General features: G+C 41.5%; 1 protein-coding gene across 1 annotated transcript in view; it reads left to right on the top strand.

Moving 5' to 3' along the window:
- The window catches only part of SDK1 (sidekick cell adhesion molecule 1), a 411,616-nt gene that overhangs the window by 339,749 nt on the left and 59,446 nt on the right, over window positions 1–12,421 (top strand). The window contains exons 29-30 of the mRNA XM_005145297.4: window positions 6,061–6,255; window positions 10,259–10,460. Of these exons, the coding sequence (XP_005145354.3) occupies window positions 6,061–6,255; window positions 10,259–10,460 (397 nt within the window). The remainder of the gene's footprint in view (window positions 1–6,060; window positions 6,256–10,258; window positions 10,461–12,421) is intronic.

Raw genomic sequence — 12,421 nt, 5'->3', positions numbered from 1 at the left:
AAATATAGGGTACTCTTTCCTGTCTATTATTCTGGGATGTCACCTGTCATCCACAAGTTCTTGAAGATAATCAGTAATTATTTGAAGATGGCTCCAGCTAGATAGAAAAGCACCATGGGGCAAATTTCATCAGGCCTTTCTGACTTGATTACATCTAACTTAGCTAAATACTCTTTAACCTGTTCTTTATTTCAGCCTACATCCCTACTTATATTGTTGTCAGGTTTAATTTGTGTTAAGTATCTAATCAGCATCAACTTTTTGTGTGTGTGAAAATGAAGCAATGGAGGTATCAACCTTCCATTCTTTTCTGGCTCTCCTTTCTTGTGTCATCTTTTCTTCCCAGTAGTTGACCTGTCCTCCTCCTGTCTCTCAGATTTCTAATGTATTTATAAAACCTTTCTCATTGCCTTTGATGCCCTTGAAGTTATAAGTCGCTTTGCACTTCAGCCATTCTGATTCTGTCCCTCCATGCTTGTGCTGTATATTTATACACTCCCTTAGACATGTGTCCTATTTCAACCTTTTGTCCAATTCAGTTTTGATTTTCAGGTCATTAGTGAGCTCTCAATGCAAACATATTGTACCTTTTTTCTTTTTGTCTCTTAAAATTGTCAGCTAAACCGAATTCCTTTTTCCCTTAGAAATCTTTCCCAGGGGGACGTTACCTGCCAGTTCCTCCACTCCACCTCTTTGAAGTCGATTGTCTTTATTCAATAGTTCTCACTCTTACTTTTTATGGTAGTAGAATATTGAGGTTCATGGAAGAAGTAGCTGCCAATGGCAGAGAGAAAAGTCAAAATTGCTGGCTACATCTGTGATCTTTCCTAAGAAGTTGTGCTTCAAAAATAGACAAAAACCCATGTGTGGCATTCTAAATAAAAGTTGCAAGTTTATTTTTTCTTTCCTGTACACCTTTGAAATCCCTTTACTGTAATGAACTTTGAAAACACCAGTGTAACCCCCCCAGTCAAGTGCACTGAAGTAGACTTGTTGAAAAAAATAAGTTAACATAATTTTGTGCAGTGCCCTTTTATTCACCAGTGGGGTTGGAAAGAAAAAGCACCCGCTTTGCAAGAGCAACTTTTACTCAAAACCTTTGAACTAATGTTCCTGCTCTTCTAGCTTTGTCCTCTGAGCATACAAGCACCTTTGCAGCTAACGTTTTTGTAATCTATATCAAAACATGTTCTAGCATTTCAGAGAGAGATTAGCAGGATGAAAATGCTGGCAGGCACCAAGAGGGAAAACTACTTGTTTGTTTGTTTAAATATTTCACTGTGGAAGACTGCTAGGTACTGTCATTAATCCTGTTGGGGGTATTAGACTGAGGCTTCACTCCCTCTTCTCTGCACTCAGTTCGTATAGCACCCAACCTAGTTCCTTCAAATACTATTAAAGAAAAAAGATGCGTTAACGTGATATGTTCACTTCTAGCTATGAGCTTCCCCTGAAAACAAGAACTCAATTTGATTCCTTCCAGGCCCTGGTTAGTATTCCTCGTGATATCTTTGTATTTAGCGTTTACCTGAAGCTTATTGCAAAAGGGTGTAAGAACTCCACTGAGAATTAGAATGAAATTGAATGTAATCCATATTTGCAAATTCATATTTTGATACCAGACTGCATTTGCACACCCGCTGGCCCTCAAACAGATAAGCAGTAAAATCAACACACTGGATTGCTGCTCCACTGGGCAGAGCATCACCTCCCAATATTATTTGGCTTTCCCTAAGTTCTGTGACAAATTAATAAGTGTTTGTATCTCTGCTTGCACCACGGCCTGCATGAATGGGTGCTATCAGTTCTGAAGGGCTTTGTATGGTGATGAGCTTGAAAGCTTTTTTATATTCATGGTGTGTTGTCGTCTTCCTGCCTGTTTGCTTTGGGGAATCTACCGGTTGTGTTACAATGACCTAACATTTAACAGGCATTTCAGACTGTTGCCATTTATTGAGTTCAGAAAGCATAGCTCATGAAACTGCTTGCAGTTGTGCAAAAAATACTTAAGAAGATGCTAATGCAAAAAATAAGCCAAGTTTCAATGAATAAATAAACTCCTGAAGAGTTTAGGGTGCTTTTCTTAATGCTGTTTTTGCCTGGTGAATGACAGAACTACCAATAGCTGAAGAGATTTGGGATCTAATGCTGAGGGGGAGAAAGGAAAATTAACAAAACTATATGAATTCTTCTTATAGACCATCCAGACACTTCATGTTCTGTAAGATGCTCTTTTCCCTGAAAAGATCTAATCATCTTTCAAAGTTTTTATTTTCATTCATAACCTTTGATTTTATTAATTTTTTTAAATACCTGTGACATCTTACTGTCATAATCCAATAAGGGAAAGAAGCTTCCTTATTCCTCTGTTGCAGCAATTGCAGTTATTGCCTCTCATAGCCCTCAAGCATACATTAATTTCTCTTTGAACACTTTTCATTTACCTCTATTGATTTACCTTTTGATTTCACTTAACATTTCCTGTCTTCTCCCTTCCCTTGCTGCTGAAATTCATCAACGTAATAATTTTATCTTTTTGATCTTACATTAGCTCTAATTATCATCCAAGCTGTAATTTAAATACTGTGTCTTCTGTACCACTCATAGAAAAGTGATGCCTTTTATGCTAATGTGTATCCTGGCTGTCCCAGATTGTCTAATAGTAGAAGGTGATGTAGGGGATCAGAATGAAGATAGAGGGTATCTCTCAGGTGGGCTGTCGGCAGCAGTAAGAGTGAGCTGAGTTCAGGTGCAGAGATTGGATATGTACCTTTGAATCAGAGCAAGGGAAGTGTTGAGTTTCTGAAGGCATCTGTAAAGGTGATGGCTCTGGTTGTGTAAACTCTGCCTGAGATATCCAGGAAAAGAGATGTTTACCCAAACTGTTAGCCAACACGGCAGATATAGGAGAGGATAGTGTTGGCTGATAGTGTTTTTCACAGGGATGCATTGAAAGGGAGTTTGCAAAGCATGTCAGAGACAGGCTGTGACAAGTGATTTCTTCTTTCTTATGGCTAAATTAGTTTTTACAGCAGCCAAGGAGCCACTCTTCTGTAAGTTATTATAATGGCCTAGATATGTGTGTGTTGCTTTGCCCAATCTGAGCATGTTTGTAATTGGCTTTCCAGCATTAGTACCACCAGTTAGCAATAAATAGTTATCTTTCTATTCCCTCTTTACATTTTAACTACACTTTGTATTTTAAGAGGTTTAGAAAAGTGAGGAAATTGCTCGACAAGGATGTGTCCCAGATATCAGACTTATCTTTTAATAACTAGATAAATCAATTTTTCTATTCTTTTAATATTCTCTGTTTCCCTCCAGGTCTTATTCTTTCTGTCTTATGTCCCTTTATCAAACTTCTTTAGCCATCTTAGTTGCTTCTTCCTTCATCTTCTCTGCTGCTGTAAAAATCTCTCCAGTGCTTTTCTTTGACTTTTTTCCCCCTTATAAAGATCCTACACCAGGGTTTCCTCTCCTGCATTCTTCCCATCTGTATAAACAAAATAATCCTAGTATATCACTTCTTTCTGCCCTTTGCTGTCTGTCTAAAATTATCAAAATATTATAGTATTAAAGGTACAGAAATACTTTGGTGAGGTATATTGGGTCAGTAATGGGAGAGCTGGTGTCATGGGTAAAATAAATGTTCAAAGTGTAAGACCCCGAAACTTCACTAGGATCTAAGCATGCTCAGGAACTGAAAAATTAGGCCACTTTTTAGCTAGTAGAACAGAATAGACTATTTCAGTTGGAAGGGACGTACATTGATCGGTCAGTCCCACTGCCTGACTACTGAAAGTTAAAGTGTGTTGTAAAGGGCATTGTCCATATGCCTCTTAAACACTGACAGGCCTGGGGCATCGACCACTTCCCTGGGAAGCCTGTTCCAGTGTTTGTGCACCCTCTCAGTAAAGAAATGCTTCTTAATGTTGAGTCTAAACCTCCCCTGGTGCAGCTTTGAACCATCCCTACATGTCGTATTGCTGGATAGCAGGGAGAGATCTGCATCTCCCTTTCCGCTCCCCCTCACACTTTCTTTTATCTCCAAACTAGAGCAGCCCAAAGTCCTTAACTGCTCCTCACAGGACATTCTTTCCATCCATTTAAGCAGTCTAATGCTATCCCCACTCATCTCTGGAGATGTTGCTGTAGGAATATGCCTTACAGAGCAGCTGCTAATGGGGTGTGTGAGTACCCCTGGCAGCACAAGGTGAGCCTGCGCAGATGCTGGGAGCTTTTCACTACTGATGCCCCTTTTTAAACGTGGGTGCCCACAGCCTGTTAAGTCACTGTAGAAATCAGCTCTGTACCCAAACCTATCTGTAAGTGCAGCCCATGAGAGCTCAGGCTGAAGCCACAGGTGCTTGGAAAAGCCAAGTCACTCTTTGAGGTGTCGATGCCATCAAATTTGTTCCATGTGAAGCAGCTACGGCTGTTGCTCCACATCCCCTAGCAGCTGCCAAAGAAAAGAGGGCAGAGAAACACTGGTGCATCGTCAATAGCACTGTGAGAGTCAGCACACCAAAATTAATACCATCTGTATTCCAATTAAATTCTACTGTCTGTGACAGCATGCATCCCATGCAAGCATGGCATTCATTCAGGAGAGCATTGGAACTCTGTGCTTTGTCTGTGAGTAGGCATGTGGCAATTGTTGCATACTCACAGTGGGGAAATAAATGTCATTGATTTTGTGTAATAGCCACAGGTAAGATAAAAATCACATTTTTCATGCACTGACCTTCACAAATGAAGCACACCAGGTTTGGCTCTCCTTGTTCTTGTTACAGCCAAAATGTGGTGGGAGTTCAAACTCTAGCTGGGATATTAATTCCAAGAGAAAGAGATGGTCTCAGGTGCTGCAGACCCCTTTCTCATTCAGAAGATGAGCAGAGGGTTGGCAGAATCATGTCATGACTCTTTTGTTTTCAGCTGGTTTGATTTGGATTTGTTGGCTGCCCTCTGCCCTGTGTAACTCCATGAAGCGTTTAATCATACAACTGTATTCAGCTTGGGCAATAAAAGCCCCACACCAGTTCTGGTGTTAATTGATTTTGGAAGTCAGCAGCTGGACTGAAAGTTACCGTTGAGCTCCAGAAGTGAGAGCCTGATTCAATGCTGGGTTTACAGAATGGGTTTGAACATTTGGCAGTGTTCAATATTAACACCCCCCCCCTCTTTAGGGGACAGTTGTTGCTAGTGGTGCGTGAAAACTCTGGAAACCCTCCTTTGCACTGTTGGATCATTAATAATACAGACTAAACTGTGAAGGCCTAATTATCAGGCAGGTTGGAATGGGGGTTATCACTTACAGGTATCAACAAAATTGATTATTAAGTGCTGCCTGGTTGAAGCAGGACCTTACAGCATGCAGACTTCTTCCCTGGGCCGCGGGCAAAGGCAGCAATGTGGAATGACAGAAGAAGGATGCTTTTGTTGACAGTTCTGGCATTCACTGTAGAGATACAGGGGAGTGGGAGAGCTGAGAAAAAGACAAGAGCTAAACGCAGGAGCAAACCTTTACTTGAGCAGTGTGGGGGCTGTGTGGTTTGGGCAATCCAACTGCTCTGCAGCTGAAGAACCTTTAGTTTGAGCCTGTGAGAGGGTGGAACAGCATGTAAGCACGTGTGCTTGCACATGCACAGGTGTGCTTGGGTGGAAAGCTGAGAGTGCTGTCTTGAAATGGCTTAACCAGGCTACATTAACTGCATGGACTTAGTTTGTTCCTTTGCCTTTCCAAAACGTTGCCAGTATGTTCAGAAAAGATTAAGCTGGTTTTGTATCTTGTTGGTGTAAAGGATGGAAAGTGAAATCAGTTTCATAGCAGATAATATTCTGTAGACCTTTATGTGCCACTGTGTGATTCCCCTCTTAATATCTGGTGCCAGACTGGGGGAGAGCTGCCATAGAACAGTTTTATAGCACTAAAGGAAGTAAATTACTTGGGTATCAGATAAACAACTAATTACAATAAACTAATAGTTTTGGTGCTCTTTTGCCTTTCCAGGAAAAAAATCCTAACCCTTTTTCTCTCTCCTGTTGCTGCTGTGATTTCAGGGTATCAGATCGCCTACCGTCTGGCTAGCAGCAGCCCGAACAAGTTTACAACGGTGGAGGTTGGCTCTACAGTCAGGCAGTTTACTGCTACAGATCTCACCCCTGAGTCAGCATACATCTTTCGGACATCTGCCAAGACCAGGCAGGGCTGGGGGGAGCCTCTGGAAGCCACAGTGATCACAACAGAAAAAAGAGGTAATGCACCCACAGGTTGAAGTACTTTCTGTTGCATGCCTTGGAGCCTGTGCTGCACTTAGGGGAATTTTAATAACAGGCTACAGCCTGTACATCTCCTCCTTCTCACCCCATAAACCTGCCCCAAACCATAGCAACATCATGGTTTGAGAAACCTGGTGAGCAAGACAGACTTTTATGAGGCACCGTTCTTCTAACCTGCCGGGCTATTGGAGATTGATTTTTCCATCAGCTGCTATATTGGCCATATGCAGCCTCCTTCTGCAGTCAGATCTTTTTTTCCACTCTCTCATTTTCTAGAAAGATTGAAATCTTAAGAAAGTAAGTGATGGATGAATTATATTGATTAGAGAATGCAAAATGAGAGGTGATGTTGCAGGATTTCTCCACAGCTCCTCCATTGTATGTCAGTCCTGACCTAACATGTTAGTAATCACTCTGGCCTTTCTCTGCCGCACATTCAAGCAGAGTGTTTGCATCTGGATTGCCCAGAATTTTTCTCCTTTTTGTATCAGCCATAAAATGGTTATTTGCATTCTGAATTTCCAATCAAATTCTGTTCTGTAGGAAACTTACTTGAAGAAAGCAGGAGTTACATGTGTATAAATGAAGCCAGATGCTTCGATACCAAACATATCAAAATATGAAAGACATAAAGTATTGCAGAATCCGCTCTGCATCATTATTGTTTCTAATGCTTTGGCTCAAGTAACTGCTCCATTCTCCAGTCTGAGAACAGATCTCTAGAGCTGCCAGTTAGAAAAAAAAATGTATTTTCTACCTCTGCATGAGAGTTTCTTATTTTTTAAAATTCAGTGCTGAAAGGGAATATATTGGTAGAGAGCATGAGTGTGGGTTTTCCTCTGGTCTTGTACCATATGCCAGCATGACTCCCTTGTGCATCACTGGATTTTTTGCCACCCTGACCCATTGCACTGTTGGATAGTGACACAGCACTGGAACAGGCTGCCCAGGGGGGTTGTGGAGTCTCCTATGTTGGAGATATTCAAGGCCCACCTGGACAAGTTCCTGTATGATGTACTCTAGGTTACCCTGCTCTTGCAGGGGGGGTTGGACTAGATGATCTTTTGAGGTCCCTTCCAACCGTTGAGGTTCTGTGATTCTGTTATTGTTACTATTTTTGCATGTGCTTATGTGCCTGATCTTGGCTTTTGACCAAACCTTGCTCTATAACAAAACCAATTATATTTAGTTTTAGTTCTTAAAGTATGGTTACTTAGCAAACTCTTGCATTAAGTCCTTTCTACACCTTGCAAGTCACTTAGAGCAAGAGTAAGGATTTCCCATGCTATCTGCCCCATATCTTTCTTATTATTTTCCTATAACTCTTAGAAAAGAGAAGATATTGGCCTGGTGTTCAACCACCAGCAGCGAGGAGCTGTGGGGTGCAATTCAGCTGCTTCTGGCCTGCGTGATTGGTGTTAAAATTCCCACTGGCACAGTTCTCCAGGTCATGTACAGCCTCCCCAGTGCATAACAGTGCAGTCCTCAGAGAAAGAACCTCTAGAACTGTATTAGGAAACTTAAACTGCCTCCACTAAAGATACTGTCCATCAAAGAGATTTATCAGCTCAAGGTTTCTCCCACCGTTGTCTTTGATTGCTGTCAAAGTTTAAAGTCCAGTATGTGGAAGTTTCAAAAATGATCCACCATGCCAGTAATGTGAGCATTCAAAGCTCAGAGCCTTTCCTTTTCAGTGAAGTGTGCTGTTGCTGGATACACAGTAGCTCAAGGCAGAACTTCCAGCTCCGCTGTGGGAACAATGATCCCTTGTTGCTATCAATGCTTTAGGGTTATCTTGAATAGACAAGTCATAGTATAAAATGAACCCTTTCTCTGTTTGATGGATGGCTCTGCTGTGTCTTTGTGCATGCTATGGAACCAAGTCCCAAGGCACTGAGAGTTAACTGAAGTGATCCCATATGTAAAGTGTAGAGAGAAGAATGTGTAATCTCACATCAACAAGAGTGATGAGGGGATGATAAAGAAATTTATCCACTGCAGCTATTCTGCCAACAACTAAATAAACAAACCAACCTGAAACTTGTATATATGGCAATAAATACTCTACAGTGAACAGATATTTTATTTCCATTAATAAAAATGCATTTAATAGCCTTATAGTCCTTGATGGCAGTCACAGAAATTCCCCTGAAAATTAGCAAGATCACTTACTCTTGTCATTAGGAATTTCTTAGATAATCTCAAAATAAATCTTTACATTTTGCAATGATACCTGTGATTTATAGATCCCAAGTTGCACTGTAGCTGTATTCTCATGAGGTTCTTCTGTAGTACTTTGAATCTACGCAGTGGTGTGATGCCCTCCACAATAGTTAACACCAGTTATCACGGCAGAACAGAGTCAGAAAATGTAAATGTAGTGAGAAATTAAAAGTAGTCCATTGAGTCATATGGCCTGGCCCTACATTCCTGCACAAAGAGCTCACCTTAGCACTTGCTTGTGGCTAAACTCCCATAAATAAACTCCTTATAACAAATGGATTTGTACAAACAGTCAGGAAGTATATCTTGCAACACATGAGATTTTAAGATCTCCCATTAGCAGCAGAAGGAAACCCAGTCATGGAAGACTGACTGCAAGATCTGACCTGCCCAAAACTGCAAGCTGGTTAAAGCTTATCAGCAGAGAGTATTAAATCCCTGCACGACACTTGCTTCCTCTGATAGAATAACCCTGAATACCTGTCTCAGCCTGTCAGTGTAAGGCTTGACCTTTTGCATTGTACTCTGGCTCACAGGCTGCTGGCACTGAGGGCTTCCTCCAGCTAATAGCTTACAAGTGTTTGGGCACTGATGTCAGCAAGAGCATGCTGCAGAGAAATGCCAAAACATACAGGAAATGGTTTTAGGGGATGGCAGGGAAATGAAGTGCTCGCCATGCTGGCACTGTGAGGAATCAGGCAGGCAGAAGTGTGTTTATGGAAACAAGTGCTGATGAAGTTGAATTGAATTGCTTCTCAAAAGCAAGTCACTGTGGTGTCTCCAATCAATTCCTGCTTTATTACATGCCACACATTTTAATCAGAATCAATAATCTTCATGATAAACAATTAAACAATTATTCCTCACTCTATAGAGTTTCTCTATTGAAATCGATGGAGTGCAGAGACACAGAGACGGGAAAGGAGATCTATATAGGAAAAGTTGGGGACTGGCATGCTTACACCTGCATTACCATTCCCTGCCTCATCTAAAAGGTGTACGGGTAATTACTCTGGAGAGATCTCTTTTAGGATTGGCACTGGCTGGTTTGACTTTGCTGGTTCAAGGTTAGTGGGTATGAAGGGAAGAACTGAGGAGGTCTGGAAGTGAACTGCAGCAGGTGCACCATATCCAAGCCTGGGTTTGGAATCAACAGCAGCAGGAGCTGCTGATGGTTCCCAGTTCCTTGCCAGAGTGAGCTGGTGCAGGAATTCAGTATCAGATGTAAGTCATGCACTTGGAGTCTGCTACACAGCAGCCTGTTCCAGCTCATCTCTTCCTCTTCTTCATGCCTCAACTGGGGAGCAGCTGGTGGAAAAGGATGCTACATAGCACAGAGGGAGAACATAGTCCCATGGTACCAAGTAGTAAGTAATTAAAAAAGTAGTAAGCACAGGTTAAAAAGTTAACTAATTTACAGGCAAATTCAGTCAAAAGAGCAACTGCAGTACAAGCATAGCTGAGTTTAATTAGAGATTTCCTTGGTTTGCTTGGCTGCTGGTCCTAGTGATTCTTCCTTAAGCTGCCAGGCTTAGACCAAGTCTGAGGTCTGTTTCTAGGACAGTATATATTCAATGGAGACCTTTTATGCAGAATCAGTAGAAGATTAAGGAATGTGGTGGCTTTTATACTTTGGGCAAATCTAACACTTCAGTCTCCTGTGGTGTTACCACTATGAAAATCTGATCAGGCTGACATGTTTTATGTTAGCTTGAATTGTCTCTTAAAGCAGCACCAAATTGTGGTTTACTTGCAGAACGACCAGCACCTCCCAGGCAGGTGATGACACCCCAGGGTGATGTGACATCACGGAGTCTGCTGTTGACATGGGTCCCTGGAAGTGATGGATCTTCACCAATACGATATTTTACAGTCCAAGTGCGAGAACTGCCAAATGGAGACTGGCAAACCTACTCCTCTTCCATCAGCCATGAGGCAACATCCTGCATTATTGAAAGGTACCATATGATCTCAGGCTAGCCTACAAATTCCCATGCTTTCCCCTTCCAAGAACTGGAAACCAAAGCAAGCATCACTCAGCTTCATAGTCTTTTGGGGGGAGAAAGGTTAAGTGAGGCCACTGCTCCTGTTTTAGAGGTGGTGTTATGAACAGCAGTTGAGAGATTTGGGGAAGGTCATGCAATAAATCTAATTAAAGCTGAACTGCATTGCATCTTTTTGAAGCCTTTCCTGAAAGCTCAGCACCGTAGATAACGTTACTGAGGCTGTAAACCATAGGTAGCTACACAATGCTCTGTAAAATACACAACTAGTTTAAAATCCTTTCAGCAGTGACTGGTATTAAAATCCATTCTCAATGCTGCAGTGCAATTATCTCTATATAGGCTTTTCCAGATGAAATGAGAACCATTTTTATCTGTATTTTCCATACTGAAGTTTATAGATAGCATCAGAATGTTTAAACTTTGTTACTCAGGCTTCATTATATCCTCAGTGATGCTGTTGTAATTAAACTCTTTGGAACAGCAGTGAAAGCAATTGAATGTCTGTGCAAAGGTACTTGTTTTGCTGTCCATTTCCTCTGTTGATGAGCTAGTACAAATCAGATTATTTCTAAAAGGCCATGAGCTTTTGGAGAATTGAGTATTCAAAGCATCCAGATGCAGATTTTTCAGGTCTGTTAGAAAAATATCAGTGGCTATGGTATATGGCAGCTCAGTGGTCATGTGCCAAAAATACAGATCTATTGCTATTCCTTTGTCTTAACTGCAGAAAAAATAAAGCTTGTTAATTATAGGTACAAATATAGACCTGATGCATTGACCTTGGAGATCTTACACCCACCCTGAATTATACACAATATCTTTCCAGTCAAAACCTGTAAAATCAAGGAAACCGACCATGTCATTTAGACTTGACATTGGCATTACTAAAAGCAAAAGACAGAGAAATAATCTGAGATTACTCAAATTATTCAACTTGCTGTAGGTAAGTAATAGTGTCCTAATAGAGTGGCACTATTGAAAGAGATTTCTTCTCCCCCTTGCTAAAAGCATTTTGCTGTCAAAGTCCAGAAGGGAAGTATACAGGTGATGCGAGTGCTGCCCATCAGAATGCATTATCCCTCGCTGTTTAATTATTCCCTCAAAGTAACTTGTGTTTGTAGTCAGTGTTCTGTCTGCCAGCTGATGGCTAGACACTACCAATTAATTAGCTAAATCCCCCATAACTCACAGCTCTGCATTTCTAGCCTTTGCATGTGACCCAAAATCAGCCTCCCCCCCACCTTCCCATGCCAAGCCAAGTTAGAAGGATCTTTGCAAAGGTTGTGTCAGCTGGAAATCACTCTTTGCATATCTTAAAGCACTGCATAGATAAAAGATCTGCAGGAAACCTGTTGTTACTCTCTTTATTAAATAATCCAGGTAATAGCATTAATTTGAAATTCAGTAGGAATAAAACACACTGATCAAACAGCATAGTGTAGAGGATCAGCCAGAAGTCTGGTGCTCAAAATTCCAGCACCTGTTGTGCCTTGGTTGGCCCTGGGCACATTGCCAGGCTCCTCTCTACTTGTCATCCTCATCCATGCCCTGAGCATGAGCTGACCCACAGATCTGTTTTGAGGACATCTCAGGCAAAGCACCTTGAAAGCCAGGTTTTGTGTAGCCGTGGAAAACTTGAATGTCAGCACATCTTGTCCTTTCCAACAAGCCCCAGTCATAGGCTGCTCCATGAACTGCAACTTCATGGCTGTTTTCTGGAACCTAACTCAGCTATGAATCCATGAGTGTCTTCAGGAGCTCAGGCTAATGGAAATCTGAGTTAATGCTGATGGCAGCAAGAGTGCAAATAGCCCCGTGTCCAAAGAAAGCTGGGAGAGGCTGCAAGGAGAAGGTGATGTGGAAAAGAGACAAACTGCTCAATGTCTTTAGATGTCAATGGGCAGGTTCTATGC

This window comes from Melopsittacus undulatus, chromosome 8 (genome assembly GCF_012275295.1).
Source record: "Melopsittacus undulatus isolate bMelUnd1 chromosome 8, bMelUnd1.mat.Z, whole genome shotgun sequence".
Lineage (NCBI taxonomy): Eukaryota > Metazoa > Chordata > Aves > Psittaciformes > Psittaculidae > Melopsittacus > Melopsittacus undulatus.
Note: the sequence above shows the minus strand (reverse complement) of the source record. Positions and strands in the feature narration are given on the sequence as shown.